This window comes from Nyctibius grandis, chromosome 2 (genome assembly GCF_013368605.1).
Source record: "Nyctibius grandis isolate bNycGra1 chromosome 2, bNycGra1.pri, whole genome shotgun sequence".
Lineage (NCBI taxonomy): Eukaryota > Metazoa > Chordata > Aves > Nyctibiiformes > Nyctibiidae > Nyctibius > Nyctibius grandis.
Window position 1 is genome coordinate 78145023 of NC_090659.1, and position 21030 is coordinate 78166052.

The 21030-nt window shown below is 41.5% G+C and overlaps 1 protein-coding gene across 2 annotated transcripts in view; it reads right to left on the reverse strand.

Moving 5' to 3' along the window:
• Positions 1-17746, reverse strand: part of SLAIN1 (SLAIN motif family member 1) — a 63526-nt gene extending 45780 nt beyond the window's left edge. For both annotated transcript variants that reach the window (XM_068395159.1, XM_068395158.1), the window contains exons 1-2: positions 17259-17746; positions 13949-14088 (exon numbers count right to left, since the gene is read on the reverse strand). In XM_068395159.1, coding sequence (XP_068251260.1) covers positions 13949-14088; positions 17259-17746 — 628 coding nt within the window. The remainder of the gene's footprint in view (positions 1-13948; positions 14089-17258) is intronic.
• Positions 17747-21030: the final 3284 nt, after the last annotated feature.

Below are 21030 nucleotides of genomic sequence, written 5' to 3' on the forward strand. Positions count from 1 at the left end.
TTAGGGCAAACATTCAATCACAGTGTAAACAATTTTTTTAAAAAAGAAAAGCATGTTGAAAGGATTATTTTAGGGAATAAACCAGATTTTTTTATATAGATTTCAAGGACTCAGCTGCCATTCACAAAACAGAAGAAGATGAAGCACTGCCTTCACTGTAAGTCCACAGTTAGGGGATTCTTCTAGGATGAGGATCAAAGTTACTTATCCCTTCTCTGCTAGATTTACAGAACAGGTATTAGTTCAACTCCCCTTGCAGATCAGAGCTCAGCTACTACACAAGGTGCTTTCATGCTCTTCTGCTGAATATGTCCTATTCCTTTAATCTCTTCATTGGACTAGAGGAAAAACAAAAAGACTGTTATCTAGTGGTTAGTGCACTACTTCAGATAAGATAGCTAGGGTTTTGCTCCAGTTAAGAGAGAACTTAATTTCCACATGGCATGCAGGATGTACAACAGCTCTCCTAAGCGGAGAAGTACTAAACAGATACGCTAGCAACAATTCAAATCAAAGATGTAATTTTTTTGCTCAGGAGAACAGGTGGCTGCAGGAAAAATACAACTAATTACATTTCCTAAATTTAAAATTTCTGGTAGTATACATAACTTTTTTCTTTTGTACATTACCATCCGCAACAGAGGTAGGCATAACAGGTAAGGAACCTGTTCTGTAAATAACGGACTCCTAGAAGGACAATTTCCCATCCTTCTCTTAATAGTATAGGATAATAATTACATACCAGGTGGAATCCACATATATGTGTCTGCTGGGATATAACTTTCTTGATCATTTATCATAATGTGAAAAAGATAAGTAATTCGAACGTTAACCCTAAACTGCATTTTTTCTAACCTTACCAGTTAGTCCTGAATTTCCGCTACATCTAAGAAACACCCTTAACCACATTATAGCTTCCTCTACAACTGTATCTACCTGCCATCTTCATTCACAGGTTAAATGTCTGGCAAGAGGGTTTTGCAAGGGAGCTTCTCTATCTACAGTTTTTGGCTCTTACACCCTGTTCCAAGATGCCACAATCCTTTTTCTTCGCACAAGCATACCTGCTGCCTATATTGAATCAGACTGGAAAAGCTAAAAGTTAGGCTGAAATTGAAGTCAAAAGCAGCACTACCCTCCAGGACCCCTATGGCTTTTTGGATAAATATAGCAGGTGTCACAGTTACTTATTGGGAGAAAGTGTTAATACTATTACTGAAAGTGAAGAAAAGATACAAAACCCTTCGAAAATAAAACATACTGTAAAATAAGTTTTTCATACTTCTGAAACACCAAACTGGGGAAAAAATTATGAAAGTTTAGGGTTAAGAAAAGTTCTGATAAAGGTTTAAGTGACTGCAAGTATAGTAAAGTATTCAGAATACATATCCTCATGTAGAATTAAGGTTCAACACCAACCTAGTCACATTAAGAAGCACTAATCAGACAGTTATTTTTAGAAAAATGGGGAAAATTACATATAGACGGTTGATACAGATACCATTACCATTATCATTACTGTCACGAGGGTCAGGGCTTCTGCAATGACAATTTTTAGCCTAGAGAGACTAGTCTCTTCAGACTCCCTAGGGAAAGACTGATTTCTCCTGGCACTAACTCAGAGCACATTCCTAAATTTAAGCTCCTCTGGGGTGATTTCAGACATCTCGAGAGAGTCTCCCTAAGTAAACTTTGCCTTGCGAGTACCTCCCAGAGGTACCTACTCTACAGCAAGAACTGCACAAGCATTTAACAGAGAGGCAATCCTCGCTCCTTGCAAACAAGTAACATAGGTGCAAGCTGAGAGATAAGGGAGGAGTATAGCATGATCAACCAAGAGTACAGTACAATAGGGAAAGCATGAGAATGGCACAAAAGACGTGTAAAAGCACACAAGTGCAAAAGGACCATCAATGCAATTACTAATGCTGCTGCAACATCCTTCTGCCCATGTCTTACTTTTCAGGATAAAAGGCATTCTACAGTATCTTTTAAGTGTTTCCACCACCAGAACCAGTCATGTACACAGTAAGCAGAATTGGGCTTGGACAACAACGATTGAGATGTTTCCTCAAGCTATTCCTTAAAAACCATTTGTTTCTTCCAAGTATTTATCTCAGATTTATCAGCACCCACAGAGGCTAAAAATAACAAAACCTTTTTTGCACTAAGTTCAACACAACAAGGACATATGTGCCTAGTTACAAACTGAAATGTATTTTGTTATTTATAAATAAAGATCCATTTGTGATTACAGTGAAGTATTTCACACTCAGTGCTTCAGAAGACGTTAAGAAATAACTACGAGGTGCTCTTAATGTTGGCTATATGACTGCGACACATGAAGCAGAAATGACAAAAAAGAAAACTGGTGACATCACAGAGGAACAGTCTGAAGCAATGATTCCCTCCATCACTCCATCTTGTCCTATTTCATGCTGGCCTACAAATCGGTCTCTCCCCCACCTTTCCTATGGGTTGGGAAGGAGGAACAAAGAACATTGAGAAGGTTTGCTAGTGTTTCACAGAGCTACTTGAGGGACATGGTGGACTTCTAGGAAGAATGGACCTTAAGGTGTTAGAATGCTGAGCCCAGTCCTCCATATTTGCAGGCAGTAACACAAAGGATGACTAAGTTGCTATCACCCACACACTAGAGGCCACAAAATCCTTCCCTGCACCCATAACAGACTTAAGACAAGTTCTGGAAAAAAAATTGCCTGAAGCCAAAAATCACAAGTGCCAAATAACTCTAAAGTTAAAAAAAAAAAAGATATGCTGCCAGTCAAGATACAAAATCTAAAGACTTAATACTCAATCCTACACTTTTACTAAGGCTATACTGTGGTAGTACCTTGAGCCCAATGAAATTGGAATTACATTATATGAGCCATTCCTGAAGGATAAACCAAATGACAGCCCCCAGCCCTAACAGCTTACTTTCATTTCTGACACACGTCTTTACATGGCTTTCAAGTGACTTTAAAAGAAGTGGCAAGCAGTTAATGCTTCACATGATAAAAATATGCAAGTGCAAGTTATCTTGCACTACTCAATTTTCTTGTGTGCTGATAACTTTCCAATGCCATGACAGCATCAATATAAAGCACACACTGAATTTCTTCATATGTAAAAAGCAATTCTAAACAGAAAAAATAATACATACTGCTGTATGACACATGAAAAACCTCGAGAACCATATGCCAACATGCTAATAATTTAAAAGCTATAGCCTGAGGCTACATCCAGAATTAATTAGAAAAGAATTACAAATTTTCCTTCCCAAACTCAAAATAATTCCTTTAAATTAACAGGTTACATATTAAAGTCATCTGCCTAATAATACCTGCATCACTGAAGAGATTAATGCAATTTCATTACCAATAAGAACAATGTTTATTAAAAAATGTAAGACATGAACACATATATCCCTAATAAGAAAAAGGAATCAACCTTTTCTCATAGGATTGTTTCAGGCATTCATCACTATACCACAGAACTTTCCTCTGAGTGTCTACGATGTCCACAAGCAAGTTTTGCACCTAAGCTCTGATTATAGTCAATGGAGATCTACAGCTCAGTTCAGCTGCCAATGCTTAGGCATCTCGTGCCATTTAGACTTCTGCTCAGGACATTTCAAAGGCATCATCAGTGCTGTGTACATGGACAACCAAACCTAGCCCTGTCTTTCTGTTGGCTACAATGGAAATTTAAATACTGCTTGTGTGAAGATATGCCAGGAGATGGCTTGTCCTCCTTGGCCAGAAGTAAAGGTAACTGTACACAACATGAGGAATTACAGGGCCAGCCACAAGACGTTGTTCAACGTAACAAGGAACAGGCTGTGAAGCTGCCAAAAGTGACCAACTGTGCTGCGAAGGACGGGCAGATCTCCCAGGGGGTCACATAAGAAACAGCTGAATGTCACAGGCAGCTGAAGGGGGGCATCAGGGACCTTTTGGGGAGCAGCACCTGCTCAGCAGTGTTTTGGTAACCCCATCTGTGACGCCATGTGAGGTAAAGCTGACCTAAGTAACGGTACCAGAAATACCAAATCTGGGTACAGATGTAGCAAAACTGGGACCAATGGGGAAAAGGAATTAGGGATAGGTTGCTTAGTCAGGAGGAGACAAGGGCAAAGAAAGTGAAGGATCACAATGAATGGGTAACGAACATGCATGGGAAACGAGAAGAGGGGGATGAGAGAGGCTGGCCATGTGCAAACACGACACTGGTCAGGCCACTGGTGTAAGCCAGCCCTGCACCTGATCAGTCTCTTTCTACTTCTTACTTAACTCTTCTTCTAACTGTTTGTCTGCACAAAGGGAGTTTTCTGTGCCGCAGGGAGTGTGCAAATGCACACACATGTGTGAGAAATTCTAGCAAACTTCAAACCACACCAGCCAGTGAGCAGGACACGAGGTCTGGGAACCCACTATCAAGCAACTACAGGTCTACAGGCTTGACACTGAAGGGACTTTGGGTCTAGGCCAGCTAACAGAGGTCCATATGAGTATGCATGTGAGAGATGCCAACAAACGTCAAGTCAGATTAGTCAGTGAATAGGACTGTTTTGATATCCAGCTTTGAGGGCTGGATATCACAGGGACAATGGATCGAGGAGTCAGCTGTCAGATAGTGGGGGCCTGGGACCCAACACTGGAGGGACAGTAGGCCTGGGTAGGTACCAAAGAGATCTACATGGAGTGTGCATGTACGAGTGTGGGTGTGAGATCTACTAGCAAGGCTCAGCCTTATAACTGGCTGGACCTGGGAGTAGGGAGCTTCACCAGACCCACATCTAGTGGACCGGAGATGAGGAATCTCCTGGGTCTGAGACTCCAACAACTTCAGCTGTGGAGAAACAGACTGGTGCACTCCCTTGCATCTTGAACTCCACTGGATTTGGCTACCCTAAACCTACCCCGTATGTTCAGACAACTTCATTTAAATACCTACAGTCTGGAGCAGAGCCCATCCTTCAGCTCAATACAGCAGGGGCATGAATGAGTTGTCTAAAAACAAAATGTAATGACATCTGAGGTGCTCCAGCTGCTCCAGATGAGTGAGGCTGTTGTGCAGCTCCTGTATCATATCCATCTGCTGCATCTGAATATCACAAGGACCCAAGAGCATATCAAATTACACTTAGCACCCTTGTTAAGATAAATTAATCACAGCCAAAGTGATTGCACTGTTAAATTGGGTATACCAGACACATGCCCAAAATTAGGTGCAATAAATCTGGGCCATACGAATTCAAATAATAATGCCTGAGACCCAATGACAAGGTACTTACAGCCACGCACAACAGGAAAAAGCTCCACATCTGGCTCTGGTAACTGACACACACAAAAAAAAAAATCTTTCCAGGGGAGATTCAATCATCCAGATTTTCCTCTGTGATTAAGATGCAACACAAAGCAATAGCCCATGTATCTCATTTAAGATTAGTGGACACATACTACAGTATTTACACCAACTATTTCACCAGTGTATGGACTCTGGCACAAAATTGTTGTGCGTAGCTACCACAGAAAGATTCAGAACAGCTACTAGTATGTGAAAACACCAAAAAAACCCCACCCAAGTGTCTTGTATGTCCCCATTCTGGAGAATGAATTTAAGCATTTAAGTAAATGCTTATAAGGAAGATCGGTCTGAAGTGCCATGACTGAAGAAATAGGAGACAATGAGAAACCATCCCTGAATAAAGAAAAAACAGAAGCATCAGAGCTATTCTTGCAAAATGCAGAGGGTATTCAAGGCTTGTTAAAAGTATAATGGAATATTACCATCTAATCCTTCCAATGTGAGGTACTACCTAAGTTTCTTTCTAATTAGTGGAAAGAAAATATCTCCAGACTCAGTTCAGACAACTGCTTAAGAATAGAGTAAGACAGGCTGGATGAATTGCCCTTTGGATTCTTCACAGTGAATAGACAACTAGGTTTCTTCTAGGTATCGAACTTTAATTACTAATGTTAGATTAAGTTAATCATAATTTTTAGTACAAACAAGAGCTGTCTAGTTACTAATGCTTACGATACTTAGTCAGGAACAATCTGTCCTCCAGCAGCTGTAGATAAAACTGAGAAGAGAAACTAACTGATCTTCTCTCCTGTGCAGCAGAGTATACAACTCATCAACTCTTACATGAGAATTTATCTGACTACACAAGGACATCTTCACCAAAGTCTGCCACCTTTGTAACCATTTTAGAAATGCGCACTTCAAGGTACAAGTTGTCTCACCCTGAATTAACGTAGCACAGGTAGCAAGATCAACACTGGTACTACATAATGAAAACAAGTGAATACAAGAGAAGCCGGCTTTCTTTCCAAAGGTGGGAAAACATATTTGTTCTGAATCAGAATGCAAGGCCCCTATGCAGCAGGGGGGCACACAGGGTGGAGTATATTCAGCCAACAGGTGTATTTCCAAGCTTCTGCTTCTGAGAAAAAGCTATCCCAAAACGGCATTACCTTACAGATTTCTCTGGTTTTACAAGGTGGGTACAATCTCAACTCAGCTAGATGGGCAGAATCAGTTTTCAAGTACGTTACATTGTAGAAGTGGTAATGGTGGTCCAAATTCACCAGTGAATGCGATCCAGTATCTCTTGTGCCTTAGTTTACGTGACTTTTTTATTGTGGTAACATAATAAAATAAATAAAACAACAAAATAAATAAATAATGTCTATGCTATCAAGTCAATGTCACTTCAAAATCAATCATTACCCTGTGTTAGTTTTCTGTAACATCTCATAGCCAAATACTTCAATCATAAAGTAAAATATTCAAAAACATGTTGAAGTATATTTTGTGGCCTATTTTCTTATGAATCTCTAAAATTAGTAAAAATGTAATCTTTAAATTGCTGCAAATGGTTTTCAAAACAAGAATTACCTAGGTTTCAGGGGATTTTTTTCTGACAAAAGCAATTTTTTGTCCCGTAGGCAGATTTATACTACTCTTCTCCCTCAGTCTTCTCAGAAGTGTGAAACTTTAAATGAAGTATTCCGTTACAGTGTTTGATCAAGCCACATTCAAAGACTTTAAGAATAGCTTAGTGACCTCCCCAAAAGCTAATATACCACAATAAAACATTTTCTGTAATTATAAATTTTACAAATATATCCCGTTCTATAAGTAAAATTAAGAAAATAATATTTTAGGGGAGGCTAATGAAAGAAGATTATATAAAAGACTTGGGAATTTGATTTTTGTAAACTCCTATGTCTCTTATCATTTGTACTAAATTATCCTCTGTCTTGCAACAGAAAAAAAAGATCAAGCAAATCTATGCATGTCCGTGCCTCACAAGTGTTCAGATTTCAGCTTACTGACTACATTTCATTATCAGTTACGAGTCAAAAAAGTTTTACTTTCTTACAAGCACTTTTGCATGAACCCTAGGTAAAAGCAAATTGCTGGTGTAAATGTTGTATTTCCAGGAAATATGAACAGAGAGATGCTGGATGTGGAACACTTGGTAAAGCAAGTGCAGATAATCGACCTGCTTCTAATACATTAAACTGCGAGGTCAGCTGCCAAGGAGAAAGATTGTATGGCATATTTACAGGACTGTGGACTATATCCCAGAAGTAACCAACAACAAGATACTTAGGGGTCATGGCATAAAACAGTCTGAACAAAAGCTTCCCAAAAGATGAAACGCTATGAAGACAAGAACCAAAGTGCTCCCTCAAAGTGAAAATACAGAATTAAACAACATTTTAGTAAAGAAGCAGTGTGCTACCTCTATATACCACATGGAGGAGGCTCGTCTACATTCTGAAATGTTATTCCCAGTTCTCTTCTGCAGACATCAAATATAGGCAGTGAAAGAAAGTCAGAATGTAAAGACAAAAGCTATAACAATAATTTGTGGACTAGCAAACAATGAGCAAGACACAGAGACTATCAAGAGCAAACCGAAACAAGAGCTTCCAGAACAGCCCAGCTTTGAGAAGATCCTCTTTTCCATAGAGAAATTATCTTCACAGGACGAGCTATCAAGTGCCCCCAGGGCCATTAATAAAACCTAGGTTTCTTTTTAATTTCTATCCAGGAAAGTGGTTGCATACTTTGCAAACAAAACCAGTGATTAGTACTCTGCTGGGTAACACTAATTGCACCTGGATTTTTAGTGTAACTGTCAGGGTCTATGCTACTACTTTTGCCTTTAGACGTATGCTGCCTTACAGACTTTGAGCCTATATTGCACGCATAAATTATTCTTATTTTAAATAAGCCTACTGAAAACCTCACGTAAAATTTGACAGTGTTTCTAGCTGTTTAACCAGTCACGATGAGTTGATAATCTCAGCTCAGTAGCTATCATGGACTAATAGAACACTTATTTCTAAAACAGGATGGGTATCTTCTCAAGTGAGGTAAGATCCAACACCATCTCTCTGCCAACCTTTACATAGACTTCAGAATTCAGCATCTTCTTGTAAGTATCATGACAACCAGAAATCAATTCTAAGAAAATATTTAATTATGAGCTGTACAACAATCAATCCCCAAATACGAAATTAAATTCTTTAACAGTTTGCATATTATAATTTAATAAAAAGTAAAAGTCATACCTAAGAGCTATATTAAAAAGACACGAGATATCTGTGAAATGAATAAAAAGTGAAGCATCTGATCTTCTGTGCATTTGTTGCCATAAGGGTTTTCAACCAAACACTTCCACCTTGAAGCATACTTGCGGAGCATTAATGTTCCAGTGCTAGAGAGAAATATTCTGCTTGAAATGCAAGCACACGCTTCTAAGTAGAATATCAAACCCAAGTTTTTCCCAACTGAAATACACAAATCGTCCTCAGCAGCTGTGTTAGAGGCTTTGCAAATGCTGATATCACTGGATTTTCTAATAACTGCTTGGAATTATACAGCTCTTACAACAGGTTACTTCAAAAAAAAGAAATCTAACAGGAAATAACTCCTGTGCGTGTATATGTGCGCTCCAAACACTAAGCTTGTACTGCAGCAGAAGACTGCAATGCATCCTGGCCTCTGAGATGTCACATTCCCTGAAAGGTGCTCAGATGCTGACAGCAGTTACAGTTGCTCATCACCTTTTATTATCAGAAGCATATACAGAAAAGAACCACATAATTCGTGCCACTTCTTTCATTCCTTCTAGAGCTTTAGAGATTTTATTACTTATGATGGCAACAACAATCCAATCATCTGCATGCTTCAGCATGTTATCATTTGCTACCCCAAAAGCATTTTACATAAAACTTTAACCTCCATTACATACAAAAAATAAGGATGAGAAAGATGTATTAAATCTTATTAATCTAGTCCTCAGTGCTATAACATACATCTCTAGTGCATCAATGGACAGCAAATAAACTTAAACCTATTTTAGAATCATAAAAAAAAAAATCCCACCCTACACTGGGTGCAGACCTGGATCCAGCCCAAGCATACAAAATAAAAGCTTTCATCCATTTACAGGATTTTCTGTTTGTTTCTGCTGTTAACAGACTATAGTGTAAAAGTTCCCTGTGACATCAGTTCTTAACAGTTGACGAAGTGTACTTTATATCTTAAAGACTTCAAATTAAATTACTTCATTATGAACCCTTGGGATGGGGAAGAGATTAGGAGAATGGGACAGAACCTGGCCTCTTTGCGTAAGCAGCAAGTTTCATATACAGGTAAAACCTTCTGCCTGGGGCCCTACCACCTGTGAGATTTATTTTTTTTTTTACAGGTAAAGAGAATACAGTACTATCGAATTGCATCTTTTTTCCTCCCCTTCCTAGTTTTTCTTCTGGGTATGTCTGGACATGAAACTTAACTGACTGGGATCCAGCACAATAAAGGCTAAAATTTCACTGATGAGGTTCTCGGGTTTTGTGAAATCATAAGCAATTGGAGAGGAACTACAATGGATCTGTTTTACAACATACTTTACCATCCCTAGATGACATAACAGCATTCAGCCTGAAGTACATTATTCATTTTAAGAAACAAATCAGAGTTTAACCTTGAAACTATAAATTACTGCAGCCAACTGCAAACCCCACAGACTTGTTTAAACATCTGAAGCAGCATTTCTGAATAAGAACTCATCTAAGCCAAACTCTGAATCTAGTCAATATTTCATATTCTGCAAGAAAGAGGAGTTTTCTGTCTGGAAGGCTGAATCGAATGACATATGCTTTGAAGCCCTGCATAAAAGCTGAGCTCCTACAGACTGACTCCTTGCTAAGCCTCTTAACTCCTCAGTTTATCCACCTGCCTGCTTCAGAGCATTTTACAGCAGTGAAGCCATACAGGATATCTTCAGGCAGGGTGTCAGTCAACACCACTTAATCAATTTCAGAGGAGTTATACCCATCTGCACCAGCTAGGAAGTTTACATATTGCATCTCTCTGGTCACTGGGCTTAATACTGATATATCCCAACATCTCCAAGTACTACCAAGAAAATACAGAAGCTCCACCACACCATTAAGACTGTTATGTGGCCCTGTTGATTTGAATGAAGCTAAAGAAATAAAATAGACAGCAAGATTAAAAATCAAAGGGAGAGGGAACTGGCCCTACAATAGATAGAGAACTGCTGTAAACAGAACAAACCAAAAAGGTTTCAAACAAAAGATGACTGAAGAAGAACAAAAAGGAAGAAGTGATCCAGGTCAGGCCACAAACAAATACTACCTCAACACTATAATTGCTCATGGAAAACAGGAACAATTCCAAGCAAAGATCTTATCATAGGAGGTTACATTTAACTTTCATCCTCCTTAAAGCTAGCATGCTTAATCCACAGAAACAGGGCTTGTAATAAGCCTAGTTCATTATAAACACGATAAAAGCTTTACCTACTTAGTGGTAGACCAGAGGAACGTTGAGAAGCTTGTCCAAGTTCTCACAGTGGTTCACAGAAGAACCACCTTCTGGAGACCACCACTGTGCTTACACCCTCAAAGATTTATGCCAAGATGAAACCTTACTTCCACCAGGAAATACTTAAAACAGTTATTTTCACTAGAAAAGAAACAGGCTGGTGAGCACAAGAAGGGGAAAAGCAAAATAGCATCATTCAAGTGATTCTCCAGCCTGAAAGACCAAGTAGTCATTGTATTATTTCATCACCTAGGACTGCTTTGGCAGAAGTCTCTCACAAGCCTTTTAGCCTTATTATGAGCTATCCTAATGCTGGGATATTTCAGACAACAAATGAATACTTTTATGAAAATCGGGATATAATGTAATATGGAAAACTCACATGAGCAGGAATAAGTGAGCACAGATTTAAAAACCTTAAGGAGAGAATGGGAATTAGTTAAAACTCAGAAAAATAGCCTGGCAAAATTTTATTTCTTCTCTCTGTGTGCACTTACTCAGATACGCTGACTTTGCAAATAAAAATCAATTTTTACTGCTTTTTACTTCTATGTGCAATATAGTGCCTAAAAAGCTATGACAATCTAAACTGGATTAATTTTTGGCTAATACAACATGGACAAAATTACTAAGTGAATTCTCCCTATAAGCGATTTCAGAAATCACACATCGGTACTTTATAAATGTTTTCTGACTGTACATGTAATAATTCTCAAGTACTTCAGTGTTACTATTAACTCAGTGCCAAACAGAGGAGGCACAACTAGACTCCAAAATCCCTCTAACATGCCCTTGCAAGGCATATAGCTAAAAGGGGAAAACACTGTTCAACTTAAAAGTACAAAGTTTGAAACTTTAGTACCAGAGAAGAAGAATGCCCTTCTTACTGAGTCACTTTTAAAATCAGGATCAAAGTATGTGCACATATTTATACACATATACTTACTGATAGAGTGCACTACAAAACAAAACCCAGGGAAGTCAGATTACAGAAAGTTTGTTGTGCCTTTAAAACAGAATTATTAGATTCTTAAAAAAACCTCACATTTGGTTTCAAAACTGAGGAAGAATTAAATATTGTGAAACCAACTTCTACAAAGTTAGGGTAAGAAATATGACATTTGCTTACTATGCATTACTTGTAAAGGTGTAGGTGATAAAAAGAAAATCTTTAGAAATACAAGAGTTAAGTCTGAATTATTAATTAAAACAATGTTAGCATAGAATTGCTACAGTAGAAACACAAGTCCACTCCCTTCTTGAACATACTGCTCACATAATGAGTTTTATACATGACATATAATTTCCCAGAAACAAGAAAGAGAGCGCAGGAAATTCATGAATCGATCACCACGAGCACAACATATGTATCAAAACAACTCATTGTCAACATAACTCCGTGACATATGTCACTCGCTGTGACTTCTGCACAGAGTGATTGAACTGATAACCACAGAGTGATTTAAATTTGAAACAATAAATTTACCTTTATTGTCTATTAAATTTAAATAATACCTTGTAAAGGAAAAATAACTCACACACTCCTCTGGCTTGTTTCTACATTCACATTATGGGCTTGATTCAGTTGCCCATACCTAGATGCACTTGCCCATCTGAGAGGCCCTTGGGAGGCCAAGATATCATCAAAGGAATGGCAGATAAGGCACAGGACCTTAGGTCTCCATCTGTCCTGTCTGGAAACCAGGGTAACTGAGGCCATCTCAAATGGCACTAGATGCCTATGTGGGGCAATCTAAATGGAGCTTCTACACTAGATTCAGCTCCAGACTGGGATGCCCTGCACTACACAGACGTACCTTCAGGTGACCAGATGGCAGCTGAGTGCCAAGCACCCATTACTGTCAGTGGAATTGAGAGCTACTGACTTCATTCTAAGACCAACACCTACACCTCATCACCTGAGCAGCCTTCCCGATTCCTCTGACTCTACAGACAAAACTCCCATTGACTGCAAAGCATGGACACCCAGCTCACACTACAGATTCCTAAACTCAGGTGTCCAAATCACAAGCCAAATTCTACCCTGAAGCTAGGTGGGATGATTACCGACATAGGAACCACAGTTTGGCCCACTTAACTTTAGGCAAATGAGCTCTACTAAATACTGCTAGGACAATAATCATTATAGCATCTTTTATAGTCAATGCAAATGGACAGATGCCTTCAGAGACTGATTCAGTTAAATGCCTGATTTTGGATAAGACTAATCCACAGCTACCCATATCCTCCAAAGCATACAGGAACATGCTCAATCTCTCTTAATGACAGCTGTAGCTAGTTTATACAACCATATGCTCATATTGTCATTAGCTTTATTTCCTTCTCCTGTCATCTTACTTTCCCAGTGAGTTATAAACCTTAAGATAATATCCTACCTTAATCACTTGCTTCAACAACACTTACTACAATCTTAATGGGACCCTAGATGGTAAAGTAGTAAAAACAATGCTGGCTGATATTTATTTATAACAAAATTCAGCATATAACTCTAGAAGTTCACTGGCACTGAGCAGCCATCAGGTCGATCCCAGTACTTGAGACTACCGAGAGCTCAAAAAAGCATTGCTAGCAGTCAAGTTACAGCTTTTCTTGGGCTGTCTTATTCTTAGCAAAGTCCTGTTACTACATTATATGTGCACAAGTATGCCTTTAAAAATTTATAGCACAATGATAATTTTGACTTTACAAAAAACCAAAAGCACTGTTTTTCAAATCTCAATAGAGATAGCAACAGCAAAGTTAGCACCAAAGCTTCTTGCCAACAGGTCCACTATTTTAAGCAATGGATGAAAACTGCCAAGTTTAAAAGGCACGAGTTATGCAGGGGAAGAAAAGGATAACAAAGGAGGAGAACACTTTAAAAAAATGCATTATCAGAAAAAAATTCAAACAATTGCTAGCATTTATGTAGTGGAGGAAGACACGTACAACAGGAAAAAACTGCCATTTGTAAAGCTTGCTAAATCGTGAAAAGCACCAAGCACGAGTGAAATGCCAGACCAAAAATGCCAACTTGCTAGTAAAGAAATTTAAAGAATAAGATTACCTTGTTCCAATCTAAAGCATAGAGAACGTTTTGCAGCCTCTATCTCAGGACTTGGATGATCCAGAACACGCCGGCACCACTGCAGAGGACTCAGTGATTTCTCTTGAGGAGCGCGAGTCTTGGTAGGCAAGACGTACAACCTTAACCAAAACACACATAAATATCAGCAAGATATGCAATAGTTAAAAGTTTACTTTTGTATTCTCACTTTCCTCCCCACTAATAATTTATAACAGTGCAAAGCCCTGCAATATGATATCTAATAACAAAAGATATTCCGAAGTAGAAGAGCTTACATTAGTTTTCTTCTTCCCTCCTCAGAAAAGTAGGTGGCAAAATATGAACTCTACAGGTCTGGCATGTCAAAACCAAGTTTAAAAATCTTCCATCTTATCATCATCACCACTGTCTGAATTTCAGCACTGCCCAAAGTTCAACCACATTAGGTGCCCTACACACGCCAAAGGTGCTATCAGTTTTCCCTTTTGTATTTATCTTTACTGGAGATTAAATAATTTCAGTATTTGATTTTACATTTCAATCACAATTTCACTGTTACCTATTTCACTCTTTTACCTATAATAATTTAAACAACTTGTCAGAATGCTGATTACAATTAATTTTCACACACAGTATCTTCTCCCAGATGAACCAAATGTTGTACAAGTTAGATTTTTAAAGATTAGAAAACATGTGCTGAGAAACAATGAAAATCCAGTTTCACATACACACTAGCTTTCCCTGCATATTTTTTTTTTCTGCTGGAATTGAGTATCGAAGTTGGATACTCAGGCAAGAGTAGGCAACAAACGAGATGGTCAAGCACATTAAGAAGCCAGGTATCAAAGCAGATTTCATGGGGAAATTCTTGAAGCCAGGATCTGCGTTGCTGCTGTCACTCTGGCAGATTAGCGGACATAAGCAGATGCCGGTCCGCCTGGGAGAGCCCAGATCTCCTGGGAAGGGAACTATTCTTGGCCGCCGGAGGTGGCTCACAGCTCCCTGGACTGACCACTTCTGATCCACGGGGCTGCAGTCAGAGGCAGATTCTCAGGCACCACCAAAACACTCCACAGGCTGCAAAGGAACCTGGAGTGCACACAGGGGGTGCAAAAGGCAAGCCAAAAAAAAGAAAAAAAAAAAAAAGAATTTTGGTCCTCAGGGGACCACTAACAGCTACCCAAGTCCCCCAAGAGCAACTGTTCCCCAATGCCTGCTCAATGTTTTTTTTTTTTCCCTGTGAAGTCAATCAGCACTCTACCCAGCTCACAAGGACTAGACAACCTTGCTGCGATTGCTCTCTTGGCAATCCCAGCAGAAATCAACTACTGAATTTCTCTGAGGAGAGGACTCATTTCCCCTGACTTCCTGCAGTGCCTCACCACACATTTAAGAAATGATCCTCAGAAAAACAAAAAGAAAAAAAAAAAGCTTTCAGCATTCCTGTTAATCTGCAGAAGTGCTTCAAAAGCTAAACTGATGTATTCTCAGTGATCAGGCAAAAACCTGAACAGCAAAGAAGAGGTTTGACTTGTCTGCAAGGATGTTAATTCTACTGTTTTTTTGTAACCACAGTTAAGAAAAAAAAAAGGAAAGAAAGGTATTTAAGGCCTAAAATTACTAATCAACAACTACAATATGCATTGGCCTTTGCCTTCCAAATAGCAGTTTGCTTTAAAGACTGACATTACCCTAAGCAGCTGGCATCACACAGCTGACCTTTCACAAACAAGGAGGGAGATTTAGCCTTGAACATTCAACACCTAAAACAACTCACTCTTCAGTGGAATACATTAGTTAACAAATGCCTGTTACCAAATTCTTCCTGTGGACACATACGTGTGTGACATCAAGGTAAGCTTCGTCCCGGAAAAAAAGCATTTAGGATTGCTTCCAGGGGATAAATCAAATCGGAAATTTTACTAAGGCACGTAAAATAACCATGACTTCCTACCACTCTGAAATGTAAACAGGGAAAACATTTTGTTTAACAGGACGGGATCAAACAAATTCGATATTCCTTAATGTGAAGGAAAGTCAGGGGGGTTAAGACCAATGTAAAATCCAATTCAAGTCCGGATCGACAACCCCAGAACAGCCCTGCGCAGACTAAGGGTACCCACAATGAAACAACACTGACAAAAATTTCCATACAATTTGTTGATGATTCTCAAAAGCAATCTTCCAAAACTGCAGCATGGTATTATTTGTACCATGAAGTACACACAACCAGCATTCAAGAAGTATTTATGATGTTTAGATTAATTTTTAAATCCTTTCTCTGCTACCAAAAATAAGGATGTTAAAATGCACCTCAGCTGCATTATACTATATTTTATTCTCAGCTGACGTAAACTTCAGCTCGATTTAAAAACTAACCACATAAAAAAACTACATCGAAGCTTTGACAGATACTTAAATAGGTTATTTAAACATAGATAGTATATATTTTATTACTGGCACTTTAAAACAATTGAGCATCAATTACGTTTAACACGGTTATGCAGCCAATGATTTACACACTATTCCAGCAGTGTTTGAATAATCCCTACGATGTTCGTCCACGTTGCCGAGACAAGTTTGGAGGCACCAGGCTCACTTATTTATTTATATCTTTAGTCAACGATTTCTCCTTCTGTTTTCAAGCGAGCGTAATCATTCCTCTAGGTCGATCTCATTTTCTGCTTTATTCAATTTACTAGCACCCAGCCGTGCCTTTTGGAGCTACATGGGCGCTTAAGATACACAACCAGCCATTTAGATCAATGTCTAAAAGACAAAAGCCCTCCCAAATCCCTGAAGATGGGAGACAATTGGGCAGAGATTTTACGATGGGGAGGCAGCGCAGCTCAGATGAAGGCTTTCCCCGGAACAATTCCGCTATTTTTAATTCCTTATGTAAACAGGAGGCTGAAACTAGCCTGAGACCTGCAATTAAAGAGAGATGATCTTCCTCTAAGGGCAAAAGGAGCACAAATCCCCCGCCGAGGGCGCGATCTCCTGGGCGAGATGGGGGGGGGGTACAGCCCCCACCTGAACCCCATCCCTGGCACGGGCCCCCTCCGTCCGCAGGGTTTACCGCACTGATCACATGTTTTAGCGGAAAAACAAAAAAAAAGGCAGATTTAAATTGAAGCAGGCGAGATCAAGTGGATTTGGGTGCCAATGCTAATCAGAGCCCGAAGAGCACCGGCGGGGCGAGCGCTGCGGGAGGCGGCGGGCGCCGCCAGCCCGGCCGGGGAGCGGGGGGCGACGGACCCCCGGCTCCGGGGGGCACAGCCGGGGCGGGGCAGGGCCGAGCCGCATGTACCATGTATCCTCGTCGTGTCCGCAGCAGCCGTCCTCCAGCTCCAGCACCGACACCTCGTCCAGCACCGTGGCCGCCGCTGCCGTCCCCGGACCGCCTCCACCGGCTTCCTGCCCCCCGCCGCCGGCCGCCGGCAGGCCGGGCGAGGGCTTGAAATAGGCGAGGGGCTCCGGCGGGCCCAGCGCGGCGGCGCACAGCAGGGTGGGCACCAGGCTGGGCATGCACGGCGCGACCCCACCGCCCGCCGCGGAGGGGGGGCTGGCGGGGCGCAGCCCGCCGGGGGCCGGCGGCGGAGCCAGCAGCAGGTGCGGGCTGGGCGGGCCGGCGGCCACCGCGGCGGCGGCGCGGCTCCGGAGCTGCTCGTTTTGCTTCTCCAGCTTCCGCACCAGCTCCTGCAGCTTCTTCACCTCCAGCTCGGCGCTGACGGCGGCGCCGGCGCCGCTCCCTTTCACCTCCGCCATCATCGCCGGCTTCAGCAAAGCAGCCTCCATCCTGTCTGTCGGCCCGCCGCCGCCGGCACCTGCTCCGCCGCGCCGCCGGAGGGCAGCGCCCGGCCCCCGCGGGCGGCGGGGAGGCGGGAGCGCCGGGGAGCGCCGCTCGCCGCGCTGGGGGCCCAGCCCTGCGCTGCCCGCCCGCGCTCCGCAGCACCTCTTGCGCCTCCCGTCAGCGGCGACGAGGCGGCGGGTGGGATCCCCTCCCACTCCGGCAGCCGGAGCGCCGCGCACACGCAGACGGCGGGAACAAAGAGCCGCCCGGCTCCCCCGCCATCCGCCCCGGGGAAGGGCGGCGGGGACCCCCGTGGGTAGCCCCGGGGGTGGTAGGGCCCCCTCAGCGCGGGTGTTTAAACAAAGGTGCCTTCCCTCCCACCCCGCCCAGCCGCGGGTTGGACGCGGCCCAGGACGCCGCTCCTCTCGTGAGCCGTGTAATTAGAGCCTGGTGGTGTCAGGGTTATAATTATGCAGATTGAAAGTGTGATCGGAATGGGAATCACGAATAGAGGCTTTGTTGGGCTCGAACGGAACGAATTCAGCCAAAAGCAGGCGTTTGGGGGTTTGAAACGCGCTGACTCTAGGAGTTTTGATTCATAGCGAGGAAGGCAACGTCTTTTTGAAGGTGCGTTGCTGGTGACGCAAGGAGACTGAACCAAGCGTAGTAGAAAATCACGTAACTACATAATTGTTTATGTATAGGAGAACCCCTGAGATGAAAGATGCCCTTGTACTGAAATTATTTCCTTTAACACAGTCCAGATACTTAGATGGGTTTGTAACATTCGAGTCTTTGCTTGAGAGAGGGATGAATAATGTTCACTAATGGTAGTGGTTTTATATTGTCCTTCATTGCCCAGTATTGAAGGAAACCATTGCTTGCATCCCTTCCTCCCCACCTAGCAGGTGAGCAGAGATTCAGTGTTGCCCAAGGCAGCTCTGCCATCACACAGTCCTCCTTGGATTCATTTCCCTTAACTACAGTTGCAGGGGACAACCTCCTATGTTACCATCCTGAAGTCTCCTAAAACTCTGGTGTGAAATAGGGAACAAATCTCCAGGAAGCGTGTAAGCTGCTCGGCCAGCCACTAATAATAGCTATCAGTCGGTTGCTACCCAATTCCTGAGCATCAGCTTTAGGCAGAGTAGTAGCAGTAACAGCCTTCACGGTGCTTCGTCACTGTCTCAGGTCTCTTACGCGACGAGGCACAGACACTAATTCTCTACTTAGGGCATAAGTCAACTTTGAAATCATCCAGCTTGTCACAGTTTATTTTGTTTATAATCTGGAAACTTTCTTCTGCACATGCATAGGACAATGGCACTGTTGTTTGTCAGTCTTTTAAGCGCTCATACAGCACAAATAATAACAACTGGCACTACAAGAGCGGCTGGGAAGGAAGATAGAGCTGGGCACAAAGCGCTGATTTCTAGATAACGTTAACTTTTATCGCTGAAGAGAATAAATGTAGCCCCCAGTGTACTAAATTGCAACCAGATAGCGATTAATCCAGAACTTCGTTTGGTCTCCTCTGTCTCTTTGGAAGAAAGAAGTGGAAAAATGTTGAGTGTGTAAAAACTGTCTGGCCCCAATTCTGCCATGCGTCGTCAGAGTGAGTAACATAATCCAGTTTTCACTGCTACAGGTAGCTGTAATCTTTATTCCCATAAGTAAAAGAAGAATTGAGTTTCTACATGTTTAGCCCCAGGCAAAAGGCGTGTATCTCAGGTTGTTATCACTAATAATGGTACTAGCCTTAATTCTTAGAAATGCGTATGCTAATCCAGTAAGATTGTAAAGTGATAAAAAAGATGATTAGCAGCATAAGTAATATAGAGTTTATTAGACATCAGTAATATAGAATGAAAAAAAGTCAAGAAGTCTATAATAATGTCAGTGCTGGATGATGCAACAAGGCAGAGGAAATACTTGAAAGAGATTCAAAATGGAGGAGTTACTTCTCTTCGAACCAGGCAAGCAAAGTTATTTACTGGACCAACAAAAATACAGGAAAGAGGTATCTGATTTTTTCAATTGCCAGAACAGAAACATGACAGCATGGTCAGGATGTTTCATCCATAAAAAAATCTAATGCAGACACCTGTTTGGAGATATATCAGGAGACACATTTGGAGACACACTACAGCATGTAGCATCACGGCACAGGATCTTAAGAGTCACCATGGAAATGCTTGTCCTCAGTTATGAGTAAAAGTAGTTGCAAAATTTCAACTGCTTTCTACTGTTTGTGCTGCCTACGCAAATGTTGCATGCAGACACTTGCTTGGGCTGAGTTCCTGAGGACAAAGCATAGTGCCTTGGTATGGGTACAAAAGCTTTTCCAGGCAGTTCAGATCAATTGGTCATAGGCAGGATCAGGCTCATTGCATCTCATGCCCCCCAAAAAATGGTCCAGAAGATTGGCTTTTCCTTGAGTAGGACTGCTTTGAGCCTAATTTTCATCCAGCAGTATGGTAGAAAACAGCTTAAACTTGTGCATGCTTCAACTACCATGCTCAGTCAGTGTGAAAGACCTTGTCTTTTTTCCAGGCATTTCCTGGACAGGTGGATTTGGTAAAGGGTAAAAATGCATTTTGCTGTGTTGCATTTGTTGCTCTATTTTAAATGTGTGTGTAATTTCACTAACATGTAATTTCACTAACAACGTAGCTTCACGTAGAGGTGCTGGCAGATAAAATGTATGTTCGTGAACACACTGTCTCATGGTCTTCATGCTGGCCTTCTAGTCTTCTGCAAAGATGGTTTGAACATCTTAGTCATTAAAATATTTGACCTAATTGTTTGTTTTTTTAAACACAAATTATTCTCCTCCCAATATTGACATTGCTAATAAATTGTTAATGAATGCGCTCCATTCAGTATCTCAACACTAGCTGATAAGTTTGCTCAACCCAGAAATTTATGAGCTCTTTATAAACCACTATGAAGACTTGATGGTTCCATACCTTTTTTTAAGGCATGTTGTGGTTTGACCCCAGCTGGCAGCTAAGCACCACACAGCCACTCGCTCATCCAGTGGGATGGGGGAGAGAATCAGAAGAGTAAAAGTGAGAAAACTCGTGGGTTGAGATAAAGACAGTTCAATAGGTAAAGCAAAAGCTGTGTATGCAAGCAAAGCAAAACAAGGAATTCATTCACTGCTTCCCATGGGCAGGCAGGTGTTCAGCCATCTCCAGGAAAGCAGGGCTCTGTCACGCGTAACGGTTACTTGGGAAGACAAATGCCATCACTCTGAATGTTTCCCCTTTCCTTCCTCTTCCCCCAG